This window comes from Tamandua tetradactyla, chromosome 12 (assembly GCF_023851605.1).
Source record: "Tamandua tetradactyla isolate mTamTet1 chromosome 12, mTamTet1.pri, whole genome shotgun sequence".
NCBI classification, from domain to species: Eukaryota; Metazoa; Chordata; class Mammalia; order Pilosa; family Myrmecophagidae; genus Tamandua; species Tamandua tetradactyla.
In genome coordinates, this window is record NC_135338.1 from 99,261,423 (window position 1) to 99,285,852 (window position 24,430).

At 50.9% G+C, this 24,430-nt stretch overlaps 1 protein-coding gene across 1 annotated transcript in view; it reads left to right on the plus strand.

Annotated features, from left to right (window-relative positions):
* The window catches only part of ALPK3 (alpha kinase 3), a 44,090-nt gene that overhangs the window by 14,130 nt on the left and 5,530 nt on the right, over nt 1-24,430 (plus strand). The window contains exons 4-12 of the mRNA XM_077124301.1: nt 3,636-3,753; nt 4,251-5,007; nt 5,314-5,805; nt 18,272-20,036; nt 20,300-20,447; nt 20,696-20,823; nt 20,959-20,994; nt 23,480-23,760; nt 24,336-24,424. Of these exons, the coding sequence (XP_076980416.1) occupies nt 3,636-3,753; nt 4,251-5,007; nt 5,314-5,805; nt 18,272-20,036; nt 20,300-20,447; nt 20,696-20,823; nt 20,959-20,994; nt 23,480-23,760; nt 24,336-24,424 (3,814 nt within the window). The remainder of the gene's footprint in view (nt 1-3,635; nt 3,754-4,250; nt 5,008-5,313; nt 5,806-18,271; nt 20,037-20,299; nt 20,448-20,695; nt 20,824-20,958; nt 20,995-23,479; nt 23,761-24,335; nt 24,425-24,430) is intronic.

Consider the following 24,430-nt stretch of genomic DNA (forward strand, 5'->3'; position numbering starts at 1 on the left):
GATTACGTGTGATAATGCATGAAAAGTGCTCAGTTGAGCACCTGGAACAGAGCAATTTTTATAAATGTTAGCATCTGTTTTCACATGACACCCAAATGAAGTTCTGTATTTGAAAGTTCTTTGAAAACTGTAAAGTTCCATTCATTATTTTTCCATTGAATTTGAGATTCTCCAGACTGGGAATGATTGGCCTGAGGCTGCAGGTGTCCACGCTGGGGTCCAGAGTCAGGCCTGCTGGCTGTGAGCAGAGGTCACAGGCTTTAGCCACTAGGGCTGTCCTGCCAGGGCAGAGCGGCTGTGTGAAGGCCACACCCCTGCTTGTGTGGTTTTGAATGAGGTTCCCGTTGTCTAGATGTCCTAGTTTGAAGGGCTGGAATGCAATATACCAGAAATGAATGGCTTTTAAAAGGGAATTGCAAATTTATAGTTGCAAATTTATAGTTCTAAGGCCATGAAAATGTCCCAATTAAAGCAAGTCTATAAAAATGTCCAAATTAAGGCACCAAAAAGAGGTTACTTTCACTCAAGAAAGACTGATGAAGGTCAGGGTTTCTCTCTCCACTGGAAAGGCACACGGCGAACATGGTGATGTCTGCTGGCTTTCTCTCCAGGCTTGTTTCATCTTCATCTCCAAAGGTCTCGGCTCCCTGGGCTCAGTGGTTTCACGTGGCTCTGTCAGGGCTCTGTTGCTCTCTCCAAAATGCTTCCACTTTTAAAGGAGTCCAGTAAACTAATCAAGACCCACTTGAAATGGGTGGGGTCACATCTCCCTCCAATTAAAAGTTAAAACCCACAATTGGGTGAGACACATCTCCGTAGAGATAACCTAATGAAGTTTTCATACTTCAGAGCTGAATAGGGAATAAAAGAAAAGGCTGTCTCCATAAAATGGATTAGGATTAAAACATGGCATTTCTAGGTGCATAATCCTTTCACACGGCACACCAGGGGACAAGGTGTTTTCTCCCCAAATAAATTTGCTCCCAATGCCCAAGAACTCTGTGGCCTGGGGGCTCCGGCACCTGCCCCTTAGCCTGTTGCACTGCCCTGCCCCCAGCTCCGGCCTGGCTGGACTCCACGGGCCTGGAGGTGGGGCTGTGCTGGGCAGGTCCTGGGGCAGGGAGGATGAGCTCATCCCACAGGACAGCAAGGCTGCCGGTGCTGGCGCTGCTGGCGCTGATGTAACAGGGGCCTGAGCTCATGGTGGAAACTTAGGGCTCGCTTTACACTGGGCCGCCCACTGCAGCTGCCCTCCCGCCGCCCTGCCCCCACGCCTGCACACTAGTCCCCGCATGCCCTTTGCTGCTCACCCACACCTCTGCCGCTGCCTTGCCTGGCCAGGTGTTCCCCTCCCAGCTCCCACTGTGTGTTTGTGGACTCGCTCGTGTGCTCATTCACCCCACGGATGTGGGCTAAGGAGCTCTAAGTGCCAGGCACTGGCTTAGGTGTTGGGTGTGGCAGTTCGCAGACAGGGTTCCCGCCCACGTGGCCCTGACTGGGGGACAGACAAGGAAACATCTGATTAGTGTAGGTGATGCTAGCTGGGTGAAGCGAGGGCAGGGGTCCCGAGTGCACACTGACCCCATTTTTGCCTGTCTCTCATGGCCCAGTTCAAATGGCACTTACCCCTAGAGCCTCTGGTGATTCCCTGCCAGAGGCGGTGGCTCCCTCCTGGGCACCGAGAGCCTATTCGTCTATTCCTATGCAAACACCTGGGGGACTCACCAGGACAGCAGCTCCTAAGGTGGGGAGGGCCCTGTCCCTGTGGGCGGGGGTCCCTTGGCCGGCACCGAGGGCGGGTGATAAACCCGCAGCCCCTCGATGGCACGTTGAGGTGGGCTGTGCAGGTGAGGAGAGCAGGCCTAGCTTGGGTTGAGGAGGGGGAGGGCGCTGCTTTCTCCAGGGTGGTGGGGAGCCTCACCACAAGGTGCAGGAGTTGAGAGAGACACGGGGGCTGTTGTTCTGAGAAAGGGTTGAAGAGGGGCCCGGATGGGGCAATGAGATGGTGGTGGTGAGGACCAGCTTGTGGTGGGTGGGGTGGCAGGACAGTTGGGTTCTGAAGGCAGGGGGGAGGGGAGGGGAAGGGGGAGGGGAGAGGGAGGGGAGGGAGGGGGGAGGGAAAGAAGGAGAGAAAGACTGCCAGGAGTTCTGGGGGAGGCCTGGGCTGGGGATATGAATTTGGGAGTCAGCATCTGGATTTAAAAGCCCTAGGGCAGGGTTAGGTCTCCTAGATGGTAAGAGTGAATGGAGAATGGAAAATGGTCCCTGCATGAGCCCTAGGGCAGTTTGCCATGTATGGGCTGGGTGGTGAGCCCTAGGGCAGTTTACCATATACAGGCTGGGTGGTGAGGGTGGGAGAAAAGGTGGGGAACAGTGGCCCCCGATGTAGGGGGAGCCCCAGAAGGGAAGGAGTCTCAGAAGCAGAGTGAGTAAAGCGCTTCAGGAATGGATCAAAGCCGCTGACCGTGGCATATGTGTAGAGAGGCAGGTCCGTGGTGGCCCTGTGTGGGCATGTCTTATCTTTCCTACTGTGCAGTGAGTTCCCTGAGAGCAGAGACCCCTGCCGCAAATGCTTCTGTCTTCCTAGCACTCCCTGGGCAATCAGCAGGTGTCACATGCACGTGTAGCATGTGTATACATATATGTGTTTAAATGTATATGTGTGAGCATGTGTGCATTTATTTTTTGGGAGCATGTGTGTTAGGAGTCTTTTATTTCTAACAAGTACTGAAAATCAGTTGGAACCAGTTGAGGAAATGAAGCAGCATGCATTGGTAAGCATAGAGGGGATTCTTATGGCCTAGAAAACAGCTGAGCCCAGCAAGAAATGGGGTCAGTATTTGCAAGTTTCTCTGCCTCCCATCTCTCATTCTACCCTGAACATCAACTTCATTTGTCCATCTCACTATGGACCAGCTTCATCTGCTTCTCAGTCCATGTGCAGGGCATGGCTGCTCTATACCTTCAAAGTGATGTTTCCAGACGCAGTGGCAGACTGTCTCCAGGTGCTAACTCCCAAAGTGTAGTCAGGAGTGTGATTGGATTAGCTGATTGGTGTCCACCACCAGACATGTGACCTAGTGGCTGGAAGTTCTTCTTTGTGGGTGGGCCTGGAAGCCCCCAGAGGAGGGGGGCTGAGCAGACAACTCAGTAGGTCTCACTGCCAAGAACGGGAGGGTAAGCAGGTGGAGGCTGGAGGCTGGAGGCTGGATGGATGTTGCAGCTGTGCTGTCAGATAATCCGTGCAGTTTGGGAGCCTGGGATGAAGGCAGGAGGGCTCTCAGGGGCGATGTGCATGGCAGGGCCTCACTGAAGACAGAGCCACTGCTGAAGGTGAGGGTGTGGAACGGGCCACTGTAGGAAGGAAACGAATTGCTACCAGCCAAGGCTTCATGAAGCTCCGTGCTTTCCTCCTTCCAGGAAGCTAGGAGTTTTCCCCTCCATACCTTCCTTCCAGCTGCTGAGGGGCAATAAAAAAGTTTCAAAGTTTTCAAGGTTGACATAGCCTGACTTGTACAAGTCAGCTGCACCATGGCGCAGCTGCTTCAGGAGTGTCGGGAAGTCCCAGCACCCTCCTCCCTGTTTCCGTGTTTGGAACTGGCCTTCGTACAGTCCGTCTCCTGCTTCTTCCTCAGGCTACCCGGAGCCGGAGGTGACCTGGTACAAGGACGACACAGAACTCGACCGCTACTGTGGTTTGCCCAAATACAAGATCACACACCAGGGCAACCGCCACACGCTGCAGCTCTACAGGTGAGGGGCACACACAGCTCCCCCTTTGTCCTCCTGCAAGTCCTGACCCCAGAAACCGGGTCTCTTCAGCCACCTGGAGCTGCCAGGCCGGTGCAGGTGGGGTTGTGCCGCGGACTGGGCTGTGTCCCGAGCTGTGTGCTGGGCCACGTTTGCTGGCCAGCGCCCAGATCTCCTAAGGCTGGGGTGGGGAGAAGCTCTGGCTGTCAGGGCGCTGGGCGCAGCCAGAGGAGATCCTCACCCTGGAAACATTTTCCATGAGGTCAGCTGCCGAGAAAAGCTACTGTGTCACCCTGACTTCACTGAGGACTCTGTGGGTCACCTGCTTCTCAGGGCACTCTCTCGGCTGGTCCCCCCTCTATGGGGACTGCGTGGCCCTGGCTGGGTCCCCAGGCCTCACGGCTCAGCTTCCTCAGCCCCGCGAGGGTGCCCTGAGGCCCCAGGCGGGGAGGGGGTCCCAGGGGTGGGGGGTGCGCAGCACTTCATGCTCCTGCCTCTAGGTGTCAAGAGGAGGACGCGGCCATCTACCAGGCTTCCGCCCAGAACACCAAGGGCATCGTGTCCTGCTCGGGCGTCCTGGAGGTGGGCACCATGACCGAGTTCAAGATCCACCAGCGCTGGTTCGCCAGGCTGAAGCGCAAGGCGGCGGCCAAGCTGCGTGAGATGGAGCAGAGCTGGAAGCAGGGGAAGGAGGCTACCGCGGCCGCCGACCCCCTGCGCCAGCTCAGCCCGGACCGCTTCCAGAGGAAGCGCCGTCTGAGTGGGGCGCAGGTGCCCACGGCCTTGGGCGCTCCTAGGGAGGCCGAGGACCGGAGCCCAGCTTGGCCGGAGGGCGCCACGGAGCCCGCGCAGTGCCCAGGCCTGGTCACTGGGGAGGTGACCACCAACGGGGAGGCTGCCCCCGAGGATGGGGAGAATGGCGAGCGTGGCTTGTTGACATACATCTGTGAGGCCATAGAGCTGGGGGCCCAGACTGCCCCCAGAAAGGAGTCTGGGGTCAAGAAGAAAAAGAAAGATGAGGGGCGGAAGCAAGATCTGCGGAAGCCGGAGCCAGAGAAGGTGGCTCCAGGCCAGCACTCTGAAAACTCTGTCCCCGCTTCCAACAAGCCTGACTCACGTGGGACGCAGGGGCCTGTGGACACGAAGCAGGTCCAGGCGTGGCCCAGAGGCAGGGCTGTGCGGGGTCCTGGCTCCTCGGGAGTGGATGCCACCAAGAAGCCAGCGTCCTCTGTGGGCGCCCCAGACAAGGCTCAGGATGCCCGGGACCCTGCCCCTGCTCCTGCCATAACCCCTGCCCGGGCCCCTGCCCTTGCCCGGTCCCCCGCCCCTGCCCAAGCCCCTGCCCCTGCCCAGGCCCCTGCCCCCGCCACAACCCCTGCCCCTGCCACAACCCCTGTCCTGGCCCCTGCCCCTGCCCGAGTCCCGGCCCCTGCCAGAGTCCCGGCCCCTGCCCGGGCCCCTACCCCAGCCCCCACCCCTGTCTCTGTCCCTGCCCCTTCCCCAATCCCTGCCCAGGCCCTGGTCCCAGCCCCTGCCCCGGCCAGAACCCCTACCCCTGCCCAGGTCCCAGCCCCTGCCCTGGCTCCCGCCCCTGCCCCAACTCCTGTCCTAACCCCTGCCCCTGCCCCAATCTCAGGTCCCGGCCAGGAGGTGTGTTTCTCCCTGAGGGACTTGTATCTGGAGAACGCCCAGGCGGCCCTGCCTCAGGAGGAGGGCGCAGGGGCCCCAGGTGGCAGGGCACCCGGGGAGACGTCCGGCAAGGCTGCAGGTGAGAGAGGGCCTGCTGCCCCCAGCCAGCCCATGCTGGGCCTGGCCCCACAGCCCGCTGGACCCTTCAACAGGAAGAGATTTGCCGCTCCAAAACCCAAAGGGGAGCCCCCCACCACCTGTGCGCCCACATCTGCCAGGAGTCACACTCCAGACTCAGGGGCCCCGGACTTAGAGCATGCCCCACCCCAGGCCCCTGCCCTCGTGCCGACACCCCCTGCCCGGCAGAGACACAGCACTCGGGACAGCCCCCTGCAGGGGCAGGCAGGCCGCGGAACCCCAGTGGAGGTAAGTGCGGGTGCCAGGTGCCTGGAGGTCGCACCGGGAAGCTGACCTCATGGAAACTCTTGCTACAGCGGCTCGGCAGCCACGAGCAGGGGGCTATTTATGGAAGAGGTGGGAGGGACTGGAGTGCCAGCCGGAGCAGGGACCACAGGCGGACACCGACCCGGCCAGGCTACAGATGCCAGGCCTGTGGCAGTGCAGCCCGCTCTGACCCTCTGTCCTGAGAGGGGGAGCTCAGGCCCAGGGGCTGCTGGAGGTGGGGGACAGAGCAATCCCCGGGAGGGGCCGGCGGGATGGTTGTCTGCGGGCACCTGGGCCGTGCATCTGCGGGAACGTGGCGCTTTGCAGCCTGCACGCTCGCTCCGGTTAAAAAACTACCAGGCTCCCAGGAGAGTCAGATTTAGTCTGGGTTTAGGGAAGATTTTGAAGCCGGGCGGCCCTGTGCTCGCAGCTGCCTGATCCTGGGGGATCCTGGGCCAGTGGTAAAATGGAAATAGGAACACCTGCGAGAGTCAGGATACTTAGCACAGGGCCTGGATCAAATGAAGAACCAAAAAAAAAAAAAGGTAGAGGCGTGAGAAATGCCACGGTCGGAGGCGGAGGAAAGGCGTCTTATTGGGACAACAGTACCGTCGTTTCCTGGAAAGCAGGTCGCCAACGTGGACATGTTCTGTGAGGACACAGGGCAGTGGTGTCCACACTTCAAAGAGTCAGGGTCTGACGGGGTGGGGAGGAAGGGGTGAGACTGAGAGGCCCCCACGGGCGCCACCCACAGGGCACCAGGAAGTCAGCGTTTGTTCTGAGGAACAGAAGGAAAAAGTGTTTCAGGAGTGGGGTGAGAGCAGATCAGATGCACGGGACGTGCTGTACTGAGTTACTCACTGCCTATCTGAAATCCAGGCTTAACCGGGTGTCCTGCTGGTCTTTTTCTGAATCTGGCACCCTAAGTGGAGACCGTTTTCTCACTTTGAGACTTTCTCTTGGGGTGGAAGAGGCCAGATCCGTGGGTCCTGGGGATGGACGGGGGAGGGTGACAGCAGCACTCCGCGTGGGTGGGGCACAGGAGGGGCTGTTCCTTGGGAAGCTTGCGGGGACAGCTGATTGGGGCTGCACGCAGGGCCCAGGGCAGAGGATGCGTCCCAGGAGCAGGAGAGCGGAGAGAGCACTTGGTTTCCCGAATGAGCAGAGGAAACGGTCCAGCCCCGGGTGCGAGGTGGCCGCATGTGGTCCAGAGGCCTTCGGAGTGGGCAGCAGTGTAGACACCTCCATGCAGGCTCTTTGAGCCAGGTCCCGAGCCTGGCCCCTCGGGCGGTCAGGGAGCCCTGGGTGGGTCTGGGGGGCCCCTGAGCCTGTCCCCTCTGCGGCCGCAGGGCCTCGCTGTAGGGTTGCCCCGGCCAGCCCCCAGTCGCTCCCTCAGGAAGTGACCAGGTGGTCCCCGAGTCTGGCCGCAGGACCCCCGGGAAGGGGTGGGCAGCGGGGCCGAGAGTGCTGTCCTGCCGGAAATGGGAAGTATGCCCCACGTGTGGAAAATGCATTTAACAGCTATGTATATCTTGCAGCAGCTGCTGCTATTTAGAGGCCGAATTTCAAGTGTTTCATCTTCTCATCCTGCCAAATCTTAAAAAGAAACACTAAACATTCTTCTGATTACAAAAGTAACATGCAATCATAGTAGAAAATAGAGCGAAACTCCTAAAAATTCAGAGGAGAAAGTAAAAGTTCACCTACAATTTTATCGTCTGGAGAGAACACCATTCCAGAGATGATGGGACATCCTGGTGTGTCTTTTTTATGTGTATGTGTAATTTTTTTTTAAACTTTTTTACTGTATAATATAACATATATGCAAAGCAAAGGAAGTAAAAAGCGATGGTTTTGGAAGCACTCTTCAACAAGTAGTTACAGGACAGATCCCAGAGTTTGTCATGAGCTATACCATCCTCTCACATTTTTCCTTCTAGCTGCTCCATAACATTGGAGTCTAGAAGGAATATATATTTTTATCATCACTTTTTTGTGAAAAATAACATATATACACAAAAGCAATAAATTTCAAAGCACAGCACAACAATTAGTTATAGAAGAGATTTCAGAGTTTGGTATGGGTTATAATTCCACAATATGTATAGTAGTTTTTAAAAAAATTTTATTTGTGTTCTTACTCTTATTCAGTTTTATGTCCCACCTTCTTTACTTCTCATTAATTCATGAGCATATTTTCATGGTTTCTAAAAATTCTTTGAAGTGCTTCATTTTTAATGGCTGTTATAGTATGATAATGATTAAATGAATATTTTAATCATTTCTTCTATATAGTTTGTGATTTCCACTCTCATCCTAAGATTAGCTAAATATTAATTTGGTTTTTTTCTGTTTTCTGTTGTTTGAATTCTTTCATCTGACCTTTGAGTTAATCTGGAATTTATTTGGTTCTGTAGTACAGCATCAGCCTCTAGCTTGATTTTTTATTAATAAGTAGATGATTTCCCCCATTATTATTTGTAGAATTTTCAGCTCTTACCTATTAGTTTGTGATTATTTCTTTATATACTTATTTTTTACATGCAATAGAGCCTATTTTAATTCCTACATATAAATCTATTATAATCCATTTATTTGTTTGTTGACTCTTATAACAGGATAATCTCATATTAATTATTGAAACTTTAAAGTGTGGCAGGACAAGTTCTTTTCTTATACTTCCCTGAAAATTTTTCTTCACTATTCTCCCTTGTTTATTCTTCTAGGAAAACTTCAGAATTGTTGTTTGAAATTCTCTAAACTCCTAGATGTCATTAAAAAAGAAAGTTTATACTTTATATTTGCCTTCTGTTAAAACCGCATTTCTTTTTTTAAGTGAAGAGTTGTTTTTAACAAGATCATAAAGCCCATTAGATCTTTTTATGAAAAACTGAAGGGAGATTTGCGGTGCAGAAAGTCATATAATAAAACCTGCTAATATATATTTGTTTTTATATTTTTATATGTATTTTTAAATAGCTTTATTAAGATACAGTTTCTATACCATAAAACTCCCATTTTAAGCATTTAATTCAATGTACACAACTCAGAGGTATGCACAATTCAGAGTGTGCAACCGTCACCACAATCCAGTTTTAGAAAACTTCCATCACCTCCAAAAGATCCTTCATGCCCTTTTTCACTCAGCCCCTGTCCCCACCCTCAGACACAGGGAACTGCTACTCTACTCTCTGTCTCTAGACCATTGGTATTTTCACTGGGGGTGTGGTAAGCATGAGAATTAGTTTGGAAAAATCAATATGTTACCATATTTAGTCTTCTCATCTAGGTATTTATTTGCATGATTCAAATCTTTCTTATGTCTCTTTAAGTTCTGTTGTTTTCTTCACATTAGCACTAGGTACTTTAAGGGGCTCTGCTCCTTCGATATAATGCCAGTGCTTCCCTACTCTCAGTCTCAGTTCCTTTCCTGGGAATCAGGGGTATCTCTGACAGCTCTGGAGTTAGGCTTCCATCTTGGGCATGGATGAGGAGTAAATGCTAGAATTAAGGCCCCTTGAGTTGCTAAGAGTGTCCAGAGATCCTCTGGTGTGGCCACGCTGACCAGGCAGCAGTTTTCCTGGGCAGAAGCAGTCCTGCCTCAAGGCACTTGAGTGGGAAGTGACTTTCTCTGCCCTCAGGGCTGCTCTTTAGTGCCCTCACAGCTCTTCCCAGAAACGTTCCCCAGAAGGGGGGCCCTGAAATCTCTGGAGCTGGAGTGCAGGAGTGTGGGGACACGGTGGAATGCCCCATCTGCCCAGACGCTCAGAGAGGACAGTGAGGTCTGGAAGCCTCTGCAGAGCGCCTTCTTGAGAAGCCTGTGGGTCCTGATGACGACCGTCCTGTGGTCTGGGAACTCGCTTCACACATTAAGGGCCCAAGTCTGGTTTTCAGGACATAGATGAATGTAAGTGTTTGCTGAGAGCCCATTGAGGGGAGGGGGCTTGAGGAGGGATACGACCCTTGCCTTGAGGTCCTCTCTGATTAATTGAGAGGACTAGAGTCATATCTAGTGAGGGACAGTAAGTGCCCAGATGGGTGTGGTGAATGGTGATTGCAGGACGTGTCCAGAGAGGGAAGGTGGTAGCTCTGGAATCACCAAGGAGGCATCTGAAAAGCAGTCAGACTAATCAGCAACATGTGTGTGATTTATTATTGGAAATACCATATTAGAAAGCATCGGGTGTAATTTTGAGAGAAAAAAAAAATTTGCCCAAAATATCCCTAGATAGAAATTAGGTTGTTGAAAGAGAGGAAGGAAGACATTCTGGGCAGGATGAATAGGATGAAACAAAGGCAATGTCAGGGACATGTCAACCCACCTATCGTAATTTTAATGCCTATACGCTTTGAAATCTTCTCAGCACTTTTCTTCTCTTCTGTGCTTGTGTCCTACTTTGGTTGCTTTAGCTTTAACTACAGCATTATCCGGGATTGAGGATGAAGCAGAAAGGGGAGAGAACCAACATTTATTGAATGTCAATTCCCAATAGTGGTGGGCTGGATAATTCAGACCAACTTTCCTCCTGAGGACAACTAGGAAAGCTGGGCAACATATAAAAATGTCTGCTCGAAGATTCTGGAAAGCTAACAAAGGGCAGAGTTCCTGGACCTAGATCTGGGAAGAAATGGAAATCCACAGTGGCGAGCCCAGCATGTGTAGCTTTTGTCCCGGGGTGTTTGCCACTCCAGGAGAGCAGGGTGAGAGACTGAGCAGGGCTGTTGAAAGTCTCCTGGGGCTGGGGGGACCAGGACAGAGGCCACATCCCAACGCGGGAGCCCTGTAAGTTTTGTGTGTTTTGGATTGGGACCCTGAAGGTTTACACTCTAGGAGTACGGCACCAGAGCTGGATGAGCCCTTGCAGGAGTTGAGGCTGAGCTCTGAGTCATCTGGGTGACTAAGAAATATCTCATACCTTAATCCTTGAAATTTACGTAAGGTAATTCCAAATACCTGGCAAAAGCAAAGAACATATCTGGACAATGATAACATCATCTTAAGCCTCAAATTATTTTTAAAAATAGTTTTTAAAAACTATAATATATTTATATATAAAATTTGGCACCCAAGTGAGGATAAGCAGGCCCGCAAAGGGAAGAAAATGTGAGAAAAGAACCAGCAAAAACAGCAGATAATAAAAATAAGCCTATGGGGGTTCAGATTTTGGGGACTATCAGAGTTGAACTGTAACATAGTTAAGAGAATAGAAAGACAAACTTGAGAATTTGAGCAGAGAACTAGAAACAAAAAAAGTGGCAAAGACTTAAAAAAAAGTACCAAACAGAATTCCAGAACTGAAAAATACAACAGCTAATATTCAGTTAGTTATTGTGGTTACGGCAATTCTAGTTCTGGGTACGATGAAATGAGCCTTCTCCACCCTGAGACGCCCATCGAGTGCAGCTAAAAACCTAGGTGAAATGCATGAACCAGCTCTTTGAGAATTTGGAAAATAGTAACAGGGAGATTGAAGAAGACTGAAGTTCAAAATACCACTGGACCAGCAATTAATTTACAATTTTTTTTCTTCTAGCATCCCTCAAGCCTGATCTTGATGCAACCTGAAACCCAACCATGAGCATCAGCGTGTACAGAGAGGGCTCCAGGAGAGCCCTCTAGATCAGGCTTGAAGGATGGTAAGGGTGGCAGCAGAGCCACAGATGCCTTGTCTCTGGGGAATGGGAGTCTTCCTCTCTTGTTGGAGGAACTGTGGTCCAAGAGGGTGAGGGGAACACCATTACTTTTGTTTTTCCCTCTCCTGGATCTCATCCCTGGGCCAGAACACAGCCTGTTGTAATACATGTGGCTGAGTGGGACAATGAAAACCCAACCTATCTGGCCAGAGGACTGGAAAGGGGAGCCCTCGAGAACCACAAAATACAGGGAGGTTGTAGAGAGAGAAGCTTGGGAAAGTGGTCCCATGAACTTGCATTGATGGTTCTGATCCCAAACAGCCTACCTAGAACTTTGAGAATGGAACAAGAGACCACCATTCAGGTCCAGGCTGGCCAGTGGGTGACCCATGTGCAGGACAAATCTGAATGAAAATGGAACTGACATTGAGACCACAGAGTGGTCTCAGAAGGTTGAATGGGGCTTGCACCCTGAACATGACCGGGTAGATTGCCTGCTAAAACAAATATAGAAAAATCAGGAAAATTCAATTTGTGTGGGAACAATCCACAGATGTCAATGCCAAGAAGGCATACATATTGGAATGAACTGACGTCAAAGCAGCTACTATAAGAATGCAATAAGTAAGATGAGCAGTGGTGGCTCAGTGGCAGAATTCTTGCCTGCCAAGCCAGAAACCTGGGTTTGATTCCTGGAGCCTCCCTGTGCAAAAAAAAAAAAATTAAAAAAAAAAATGCAATAAGTCAGGATGAACATCCTGAAAGTCCCAGCAAAGAAACAGACAATATCAAGAGAAACTAAATGAAAAGTTTATAACTGAAAATGACAATAATGGAAATAAAACTCACTGACTGAGCTCAACAACACAATGGTGATGACAGGAAAAACTCAATGAACTTGAAGATAGATGAATAGAAATTAACCAATTGAATAACACAGAGAAAAGAAATTGGGGAAAAAATGAACATAGCCTCAGGGGTCTGTGGTACATTGCCCAAAAGTCTAACATTTGTGTCTTTGAAGACCTAGAAGAAGAGGAGGAAGAGTGTGACGCAGAAAAATATTTCAAGAAATAGTGGCAGAATACTTCTGTGCTGATTTGAAACTTTTAGTTACATCAGAAAAGCCAAGTTCTTCTAATCCAGTCTTGTGGGGCAGACCCACTGTTTGGGTGGGACCTTTTGATTGGGTTGCTGCCATAGAGATGTGACCCCCTGCCCATTTCTTAATCCTATTACTGCAGTCCTCTGAAGAGACTAAAAGGCACCTACACTGCATAGAGCGTGGACCAGCTGATGCCTGCCTTCCCGGCTGGCAGAGGTGTCCCAGATCTGGTGGCCTCTCTTCAAAGTCAAGGTATCTTTCTCTGGATGCCTTAATTTGGACATTTGCACAACCTTAAAATTGTAAATTTGTAATCTAATAAACCCTCTTTGTAAAAGCTAATCGATTTGTGGTATATTACATTCCCAGCAGCTTTAGCAAACTGAAACACTTTCCAAGTTTGGCAAACGACATAAACGTACAGATTCAAGAAGCTCAGCAAACCCCAAACAGGATAAGCCCAAAGAAGCCAAGAAACATCATAATCCAACTGCTGAAAACTAGAGACAAATAAAAAATCTTGATAGTAGCCATAGAAAAACGATACATTATGTATAGAGGGAAATGATTGGAATGACATAGATTTCTCATCAGAAACAATAGATGCCAAAAGGAAATGAAACACTTTTTTTAATACTGAAAGAAAAGAACTTTCAGCCTATAAATCTACATTCAGTAAAATATTTCATAAAATAGCTTGGTTAGTACAGTGTTATTGGGCAGAGGGACCCAAGAAATGAATCTGGAGAGAGAGACATGAGACCCTTCCTGAAGGAGGGGTCATAAAGTTATCACTCTAGGTTTTATTTACTTATTTATTTTAATGTTTAATAGAAGTTTTCTTGACTGTGCATCACATGCACATGGTATAAAACGCAAAAAGTACAAAAGGCATATAGAGAAAGTGGTCTCCCCTCTTCCTGGCCTCTGCTCCTCAATCCCTCTTCCTGAAGGCAATCACCTTGGGCACCCTTCCAGAGCTGTTTTCTTTACATATTCAAGTATGTGTGTCTCTGCGTATTTTCCACACAAGGTTTGCACACTGTATATTCTATCCCACACCTGGCTTTTTAATTGGGTTATTAATTATTTGGAATAGGATGTACCATAATCCAATGGACAAGTCCTATGTTGATGGAATTTAAGTAATTTCTAGTCTCTTGCTATTGCAAACTATGGTGCAATGAATATCCTGATGTGTAAGTCATTTGCACATGAAAGTATATCTTAGGATTGCTAGTGATCAGTGAAAGGGAGGGGCAAGGGGTATGGTATGTATGAATTTTTTTCTGTTTTCTTTTTATTTCTTTTTCTGAATAGATGCAAATGTTCCAAGAAATGATCATGATGATGAATATGCAACTATGTGATGATATTGTGAATTACTGATTATATATATAGAATGGAATGATCAAAAGTTAAGAATGTATGCATTTGGTGTTTTTTTGTATCTTAAAAAAATAAAAAATAAAAAAAATTTTTATAGAGACATCTTCACACACATGCGGTCCACACATCGTATACAATTAGTGGCTCACAACAGCATCACATAGTTGTGTGTTCATCACCATGATCATTTTATAGAACATTTGCATCCCTCCAGAAAAAGAAATAAAAAGAAAAACTCATACATCCCATACCCTTTACCCCTCCCTTGGCAATACTTTTTGATGATTTGCTTAATACACTGTGGGATGTATCCAGGCATTACATTAAGCTGTGTAGGATTGCAGGCCCTCATTCTTACTCTGGGCTCCCAGCTCCAGGTACTTTTGTTCACTGGAGTGTTACTGGTTGGAAGAGGACTTTTACTGAAATTCTTCCGTCAGTCAGACTTATACTTGATGGCTCCTGGTATTCACTAAACTCTTTTATTTTTCCTATAATCATACCATTCATTCAAAATTCCATATTTAATGAGATAACTAAGTTTTATACTTAATTTAAATATGTATTTATATGTATTTTTAGAATCTTTCATTAGGTGATCTGTTTGCTGTGGTTTTGTGTGTAGTTTCTTCTGATATTTACAACTATTTGCATTAAGTAATTTAATTTATGATTTTAATTTTATGTAGTGCCAGTATTTTATCTCTTTTGTCAGTCTCTATTAATTTCTTACCAGAAGCAGTGATAGTGTTTCTACAGTTTCCCTGTTTTTTCCCTTTTCATCTTTTATCACATATTAGCCAAAAGTTTTATTTCTTAGTGATTATTTTTTATATTTAAAAATTCTTTATTTCAGTTATGGTTTTTCAGTTTTGGGTAGTGTCTTTGGCTCCCAGCCCTTAGAGTTGGCTCAGTTAAGAAATTTACTTCACCTGTCATCTTCTTTCCTCCTTCTGCTTTTTTGCTAATTGTATCATTTCTACATTGTCAGGGCATATAACATTCACACTCTAAACCCCACTTTGGGTCTTGGTTTTACAGTTAACTATTTTTTTATACTTTTTCTATAATTTCCCTAATTATCATTGATAAACCAAAACTTGTTCCCTGGTAGTTTCCTGAAGAAGGGCTCACGGGAACAATATTCTCTAAATTCTGTATACAGCTTTCTAAAGCTGATGGACATCTTAACTGAATACGAAATCCTTGACTCATCTTTTTATTTTCCTTAGTGTCTTGTAGGCACTGTTCCACTTGTGTATAAAACAGTGTACAGCATGACTGTAGCAAGTCCATAGCCAGCCTAACCTGTCCTTCCCTTGTAGGAGACTTGCTCTTTTATCCCTTGCTGTCCAAAGGATTCTTTCATTCTTTTTAAAATCCGTTCACTCCAGTAAGACGTGGCTTGATATTAGTCTTTCTGGGTCATTTTTCTGAGGGTCATGGAAGTCCCTTTCAATCTTTTGAGTCAAATCTAGTTTTATTTTTCAAGAGTTTTCTTAAATTATACGAGTCAGTATTTGTTATGTTTCAGTGTTTCTTCTTCAGGGACTACAGTTGTGCATGCATGTAGGACTTCCTTTGCCTGCGCCGTCATCTCGCTAACCTGTTCCAGCTCTCTCCATGCCACGGCACGCTCATTCCTACTTTCCACCTCTGTGTCCCTCACTGTGTGTTATGCAGGGTCTAGTTTTTCTTGTGTTCCTTCCAGCTTGTCTTCTTTTTTCCATTTTTCTTCATCATCTTTCCTGAGTTCTCCTAAGCCTCATTTTCTCTCCTGCTTACTTTTTTTTTGTCCCTTACCATCTCTTTCTTGAGCCCTCATTTTCTGCCTGTCGTCCTCCTTCATAAAGATGCTCGCCTCACTGAGCTTTTAAAATTCATGGTGAAATATTTGGTTAGAATTCTCATTTGTTCCATGGCACTACTTCTGGTAAGTTTTGTTTCTTCTTCCCACCCTGTTCTCTTATAATGTCTTTTACTGGGGACTCTGCTGTCTCTATTTTTATTACTAAAATAGAATTAGTCAGATTTTCGTAGTTTAGCAGTTTTCTTTGGGGAATGTATGTTTGCTGGTATTTCCTGGCTGCTGGGCTGACCTCTTCTCTCCCTGGTCACCTTTGGTCAGTGTCCTTGTCTTTCTTCTGCTTGACCTCCACCCTGACCTCCACCCTGACCTCCATGGCTCGCAGCTCTTGTGTGCGGAGTCTGTCTGTGGGCTTCTCACTTCAGGAGAAGCCCTCATCTATAGGAACTGTGCTTTCCTGGTGCTGACTCTTACGTGATGCCTTCCCCTGGGCCTCCCCTCCACCCCTCTCCTCCATTACCAGCCCCCCCACCCCCCACAGCCCCTCCCCTTGCCTCTCCCCCACACCCCTCCCCTCGGCCTCCGTGTCTGTGCGTCTTTCAGCCTTTGGCAGCTGTTGCCCTTTGTTTTATTTGACTGGATTATATCTGATTCCATTTTCTCTAACAATGGAGTTTGCTTTGTTTTTTCTATTTTCTTTTTTATTTGTTGGTTTTTATTATATCTAGGAGGAAAAGAGAGAAATTAATGTTTTATGTTAGTATGTTTATGTGGAAAGTTCTTTAATCCTATCTGAATGGTGGCAGCCAGGGACATGGGTTTAGAGCCTTGGCTGTGACCTAAGCTCTGCCACCCACCTCTGCCTGCCTGGACTCCTAGGGCTGCCAGGACAAACCACCACCAGCTGGGAGGCTTACATCAACAGAGCATGACCCTCCGGGGCTGGAGGCCTTGGGTCTGAAATCCAGGTGTGGGCAGTGCCACGCTCCCTGGGCAGCCGGCAGGGAGAGCCTTTCCTCCTCTTCCAGCCTCTGCTGTCTGTAGTCCTTGACATTCCTTGACCTGTAGGTATTCCTTGACATCCAGTGTTTGCCCTCTCCATCCTTACCTGGCCCTCTCCATGCTGTCTGCCTGCCTGTGTGTCCAGATTTCCTCTTATAAGGACAGGCCATATTGGATCAGGGCCCTCTCTAATCTAGTTTATTTTCAAATAGGTATACCCTATTTGATGGTTGGTTCTCAATAGTTTTTTTTTAAAGCATTTTTATTGTGAAATATATATACAAATTTTCAAAGTACATTTTAATAAGTAGTTATAGAACAGATTTCAGAGTTTGGTATGGGCTCCAGTTCCACAATTTCAAGTTTTTCCTTCTAGCTGCTTCAACATACTGGAGACTAAAAGAAATATCAATATAATGATTCAGTAATCATACTCATTTGTTAAATCCTGTCTTCTCTGTTATAACGCCTCCTCCTTCTTTGATCTTTCTCCCAATCATTAGGGGTATTTGGGCTATGCCCATTTCAACTTTTTCACGTTGAAAAGGGTGTCAACAACATGGGACTGGGGATGGAACTAGTTGATGTTGTTGGAGAGGCTGGGCCTTCTGCATTTCAGACTTTTCTGGCCTAGGAAACCACCTGGAGGTTGTAGGTTTCTGAAAAGTAAATTTAGCTTATGAAACTTGTAGGGTCTCAGAGCCTTTGGTGTTCTTTAGGTTTACAGGAATGATGTTGGTTGGGGTTTGGCAAACCATGACAATTAGCAGTATCTTACTGAAGCTTGCATAAGAGTAGCCTCCAGAATAACCTCTCGATTCTAGTTTGACCTTATTTTAACTAATCACATTGGCAAAGACCCTATTTCTAATTAAGGTCACACCACAGGGTTGGAGATTAGTACTTGAGCATATCTTTTTATGTGTAAGGGGCTGGCTAGTGCTGTGCAGATGGTAGGTGTTGAAAAGGGTAACTGCCCATCATGTGTCATTGATCTCTTGGTATGCACAGCAGCTGCAATTGTCTTTATCATCTCTGTTTGGATGGCTTTACGTCATCACCGCTCACTCGGCGTTCATGGTGGGTGTTGTCATCGAGGCCATTCTCAGGGGATGCTTCTGTTCTCTCCCACTGCACCCCTGTTTCTATCCAGGGTGGCAGGAGGGAGTCCTGGGGAGGGGGCACGCCCCTCTAAATGGCAGGGTAAAGCTGGATAACTGTGAGCCAAGTCCTTCTGAGAAGGCAGGCTCTTCAGCGAGCTGTAGGAAGGGCGGGTATTGCCTGGGTGCTGGACAGCGCCTGGTCCAGATTCTGGGGTCAGGGACTTACCAGGGTGGGCATGGGCTTTGGGGCTTCGCTGCCCATCTTTGCCTGAGCCCCAGCAGGCCTGCAAAGCCAGGGGGCAGGGCTCCTGTAGGGCAGCTCCGGAGGAGGTCAGTGGGCGGGTGAGCCACTGGGAGGGAGATGCCAAGGCATGGGTGGCAAAGTTGGTGCTTTTCCTTTGTTCCCAGGGCCTGGAGGCCCCGGCTGCCATGGCGCCTCTCTCAGCGTCCAGCAGCGGCTCTCAGGGTGCCTCTGGAAGTCGGGGCGCGGCCGAGCTCATGGATACAGAACAGAACAGGAGCAGGTCTGCAGAGGGGGCAGCTACAGGCGAGGAGACAGCGGAGGAGGCGGCGGCTGGCGCGGTGCAGGCCGACAGGGAGGCACCCGGAGGTGTCGGGGGTCAGGCAGACGTGAGTCCGCAGGAGCTGGGGACGCAGGCAGGAAGGACACAGGTGGACGGTGAGGGACAGGAAGCAGAGAAGGATGGAACGACGCAGGTGGTTGAGAGGACAGAGGACAACAGAGGGGCTCAGGAGGAAGCAGGCTGGCGGGCAGGGGCATGCGTGCCCAGGGCCGCGGGCAGTCAGACGGGGCCGGGGTCCCAGCGCAGCCTCAGCGTGGGGTCTCCTCAGGATGGAGGCTATTCAGAACAGACCCCAGAAGGCCCTCCTGTCCGGGAAAAACCAGGACTTGTGCTCAGCCCTGAGGTGGCCTCTGGAAACCGCGTCGAAGCCGTGCAGGGTGCCCTGTCCAGGGGCCTCACCCCGCAAGGCCAGCTCCCTCCTCAGGCCTGCGCCGAGCAGCTGCGGGCGGAGAGCGACCTCCCCTGGGAGGCGCTGCCCGGAGCAGGGCCGATTGCGGGTCCCGTGCGGCCCCCTCTTCTGGGAACTGGCCTGCCCAGCACCCCGACTTCTCTGCTCTCCGGGGCCCAGGCCTTGCATCTGGGGTCGGGGACCCCCGCCCAGAGCCACCCCCCAGATACCTCGGCTGCGGGCAGTGGGGGCGCCTGCGCGCCAGGGCCCCAGAGCTGCGACCCCGGCCTCATCGACTCCCTGAAGAACTACCTGCTGCTGCTGCTCAAGCTCTCCAGCGCAGACCCGGGTGAACCCGAGGCCGACCCGGCACACCCGGCGCCGTCCGCGTCCCCCGGGCTGGGCCCCCCGGCCGTGGAGGTGGCGGGCCTGAGCCCACGGACGTCGCGGCGCATCCTGGAGCGAGCGGAGAACGACCACCTGGTGCGGAGCGCGCAGACCCTGCTGCTGAGTCCCTGCACCTCGCGCCGCCTCACCGGCCTCCTGGACCGCGAGGCGCAGGCCGCCCAGCAGGCCCTGGCTGCGGCCCCGGGCGCCTGGGGCCCCCGGCCCGTCCCGGCCATCGTGGTGGGCGAGGAGGGCCCTGCGCTGCCCCCAGAGGGAGGGCTCATCGACGGAGGGGAAGGGGCTTCCCCGGAGAGCCCCACTTTTGAGGGGAGCCCCCCGGAGGGCAGCGCGGGAGGGCCTCTGGGGGCGGGGGGCGGGCAGGCACTGGTGCAGGGCTCCCCCTCAGCGAAGCCCAGGGCAGCGGAGCCCCTAGGAGAGGAAGGGGCCCCAGAGGAGGGGCCCGCAGACCTCCCCGCAGCCACGCCCGAGGAGCTGGCCCTGGGGGCCCGGAGGAAGAGGTTGCTCCCCAAGGTCCGATCCGTGGGGGAGGGGGAGGCCAGCAAGTCCGAGGAAAGGGACAGCCCCTCGGTTTCCCCCCGGGGGCCGAGGAAGGGCCTGGCACCTGGGGGCCCGGGGACGCCGGAGCGGCGCTCCCCTACCCAGGGTCGCAGGGCCGGCCTGCTGGGGGTGCCGGGCGCAGAGGAGGAGCCCGGCCCCAGCGCCCAGGCCGGCGGGCCGCAAGCGGAGCTAGCCCCGGAGGAAGGCCCGCAGGAAGCTGCGGCCAAGCCCAGGAAGCCCAGAGACCTGCTGAAAGGTGAGCAGAAAGGAGGCTAAGGCGTGGGGACGGCACTGCGAGGCGGGGAGGGGGCCGCCCAGTGCCCGGCTTTGGGTCCGAGAGGCCCCCTGGGAGGCCCGCTTCCGCTCAGGGCTGAGCCGGGAGAGGGGCGGCGCAGGAGTGGACTGCGGGGAACGTGTCCTCCCTCGTCTGTGCTGCCCCGGAACACCCAGGGGAGGGGGTCGGGCGCGGCAGGGTGGGAGGCGGACAGAGGGGCGCCTCCCTCACAGCGCTGCGCTCAGCTCCCCAGGTGATTCGGAAGATCAGGGTGGAGCAGTTTCCCGACGCCTCGGGCAGCCTGAAGCTCTGGTGCCAGTTCTTCAATGTTCTCAGCGACTCGGTCTTGACCTGGACCAAGGACCAGAGGCCAGTGGGCGAGGCGAGCAGGAGGTAAGGGCCGCCCCGCCCCGGCTTCCGCGCATCCCGGAGCCGGTTACCGCGACGCCTGCGTTATCAGCGCAGAGATGAGAAAACCGAGGCTCAGAGGCCCTCGTTCAGTTGCCCAGGGTTGCACAGCTGCCGGGCGCTGGCCTCCAGGTGGGACCTGCGGGCGGAGGCAGCTCTGGCAGCCCCGGGCGCGGTCCCCAGGGCGGGTCTGGGCGCCAGTGGTCCCCCGAAAGCGTCTCGGTTCTCCGCAGCGCCGGGGAGGAGGGGCCGGCGGCCCTGGCCATCGTGCAGGCGGCGCCGGTGGACTGCGGCGTGTACCGGTGCACGCTCCGCAACGAGCACGGCTCCGCCTCCACCGACTTCTGCCTCAGCCCCGAGGGTGAGTCTCGCGCTCCGGCCCGCCTGGCTCCTGGGGCGGGCGTGGGGGTCGGGCAGCCAATGTCTCCTCTGCGGCTGGGCGCGCTCTGGGCGCAGCAGCCGGGGTCGCCACTGTCTCTTCCTTTCTTCCATCTAGTGCTGTCGGGGTTCATCTCAAGAGAAGAAGGTGAAGGTACGCAGTCCTCGGGGGAGGCGCGGCGGGGCACGGCAGCCGGGGGACCTCCTCTAGGGGCTGGGACTCTGTTCCTCAGCGCCATGTACTCCACTCACAGCTTCCCTGCTCCGCGCCCCCTCCCCCCCCCCCACTTCGGGATAAAGCGTGGGGAGGATAACGGAGGAGGAGTGACTTTCCAGAAGAAAAGTGGCGAGGGGGCCCATTCTGCAAGGAGTAAATTCAGCCCTGTGCCAGTAACCCACCGTGGGGCCTTGGTCAGGGGCAGGCCAGCGGTCAGCACCTCCTCTCCTGCAGCGCCCACTCCGAGTTGCCCAGCCAGGGTCCCTGGACCCCCTGCATTAGGTTCTCCTAGAGAGCCTTCCAGATGTGAAGTTCCCTGGGGTCTTTTCCAGACGTCCCTAACGCACTGTAAGGACCTAGGAAAAGCGCATTTCCAGCGGGCTTCCTGGTGACAGTGAAGTACTTGAGTCTGATAAGCATTTTAAAGGCTCATACAGTAGGGGAAGGGTCAGCTGCTCCTGTGAAGCACAGCTGAGTTTGGATTCTGGGGTCAGTTGGTGATGAACAGATTTCTAGAGCTTCATTCACTAACTGATGTTTTAATTCCTTTATTTGTTCACTCATTTAATCACTTGTTCACTCCCTCAGTGCCTTTTTTTCCTGAATCAATTCAAATTTAATCAATATTAAATGTAACCTCACCCCCAAAACCTAGTAATAATTCTTTAATGTCACCAAATGTCCAATCAGATTTCCCCATTGTCTCAGAAATGTTGGCTTCTTTGAATCAGGAATCACTCATTGCTTTGGGTTGCTATATTATCTCTTTAGTCACTTATAAATGTATAACTGTTCCTCCTCCTTCATTCCCCCCCCCTTTGCCATTTATTTGTTGAAGTCACTTGATGTGTAGAGTTTCTTACACTGTGGGCTTAATTGATTACACACCTGTTTAATATGCTCCTCCACATGTGCTTCCTCTAAGCTGGTAAGTGGATCCGGAGTCTCGGTCAGACTCAAGTTCAATTTCTATTTTTTTCCAAGAACACTTCACAGATGCGCAGTGTCTTTCCTTTTGCATCCTAGCAGCAGACACATAATGTCTGGTTGTTTTACCTTCAGTAATATAAAAATTGATCTGCAGGTTCCCTCAGAAATTGTCTGAGGGACACCTCCCTCAGAAATTGTCTGACACCTCCCTTTTAAAATCCCTCATTCCCCAAAGTCACTTAATGGTTTTAACAGATACTGATGATTGCATAAATCCACGATTTCATCGGAGGTTGCAACATGGAGATATTATAATTCTACAATTTCTTCATTCATTACCTGAAACTTTCCATAAAGAAGAACTTGTTATTATTTGGTTACCTTAAAATATATAATGTACAATGGGAGATGAAGGATAAATATTTGATTTCCCTCCTCATTTATTTATTAGATTTCAGAATAATGAGTTGGTTCCCTAGCTTCCTCCAAAGGTGATCAATGAGGTTTGGTTTTCTGGGTTTTGGGTTTTTTTCAATTACCATTATGAATGCATGGATTTTTAACATCTTTGATTTGTTCAACACATTGCATGCATTGTTCTTTTTGTTGCTGAGATTGCCTCATTTTTGGCCAATGGGAGCCTGTTTCGGTTGGCTCCTGTACCCTTTAAAAAAAATACTTTTATTGACATATCTTCACACACACACACATTCCATACGTGGTGTACAATCAGTGACCCACAATTTTATCACAGAGTTCTATATTCATCACTGTGATCATTTTAAAGAATATTTGCATCACTCCAGAAAAAGAAATAAAAATAAAAAAGAAAAAACGTAGACATCCTACACCCCTTACTCCTCCCTCTCATTGACCACTAGTAGTTCAATGTACCCTATTTATTTTACCCTTTGGGCTCCTGTGCCCTTTGACAAGTCCCCAGAAGTCTTTGCTTTCTGCTGTGACAGCGTGTTTCCAGCCTGTCCTGTATATTCCCTGCCCCAGATCTGGAATCAGCCACTTCTTCAGGGAGCTCTGGTTCCTTAGTGCAAATGCTGTTAGTGACCACAGTTTGGGCACTAGGGGAGCGCATTGCTATTGGACTGTCCTGCAACCTTTTTTTTTTCAGCCAACTGTATTGGTTGAGATAGAATTATTCATCCATTTGATCAAAACAAATAATTCTAGAGCAGAGTAATTCTGGCACTCTGCATTGATTGCTGCCAGCACGAAAACCAGTGCCTCCCACAGGCTTGCTGAGCACTTACTCTATAACAGGTCCCCATGGCAGTGGTTGTATCAGATTCAGTTTCTGTCTTTGTGGAGCTCAGAGTCTGTAGGGGCTCTCGGCGGGCACCCAGAGGGCAGCAGTGGCATGCCAAAAGCGAGAACGCCGAACTGGCAGGGTGGGGGATTGTCCTCGTGCCCTACGGACCCCACGCCAGCCAGGCAGGAGCATCTGTTTTTCCTCATTTCTCCTGTTCTGCTTCAGTTGGAGAAGAGATTGAGATGACCCCCATGGTGTTTGCGAAGGGTCTGGCTGACTCTGGCTGCTGGGGGGACAAGCTCTTTGGGCGCCTGGTGAGTGAGGAGCTCCGAGGGGGTGGACACAGCTTTGGCCTCCAGAAGGCCTCGCAGGCCAAGGTCATCTACGGACTGGAGCCCATCTTTGACTCAGGCCGCACGTGCATCATCAAGGTGTCCAGCCTGCTGGTGTTTGGGCCCAGCAGCGAGACTTCTCTACTGGGCAGAAACTACGATGTCACCATCCAGGTCCGGGGGCCTGCCCCTTTGCCCATCGCTTTCCATGCTCCCCTCCCCTCTCCAGTACGGACATTAGCGCCATCTCAGTCTCAGCCTGTGAAGCTCCCAGGTCAGGCTTTGGATAGAGCCCAAGAGAGCCCAGAACCGGACCCTTGGCCTCAGAGAACTTGAGAGCTTCAAAACCACTTGGGCCATAGTTCTCAAACGATATCTTTTCCCCTATACTCCAGGCCCCTTCCTCACCCCCAAAATATTTTTCCTGGAGGATGTGAGATGAGAGGGGAGTGTCTGTGAGTGGGGTGGATGTACTGTAGGCCCCTTCTCCTTGTTCTCCACAGGGTGATCCTTGAGGCTTTGCCACCTCTTACTAGAGTCCTGGGGGACCCAGTCTGGAAACCACTTAGAAATCTGCTTTCCAAAGTCCAAGGCCCTTGTTTGGCACATGAGAAGTGTGACGTGTGCAGCAAGGAATGGGGAAGGAGTGAACCCTACCTCCCCAGGGCTGGAAACCTCTGGGCAGCTCTGCAGGCAGGCCTTCCCCTTAGCTGGATGTGACGGAGAACTGGGTTCCCTCTAATCTGCAGGGATGCAAGATCCAGAACATGAGTCGAGAGTACTGCAAAATCTTTGCGGCTGAAGCCCGTGCTGTGCCTGGCTTTGGGGAGGTGCCTGAGTAAGT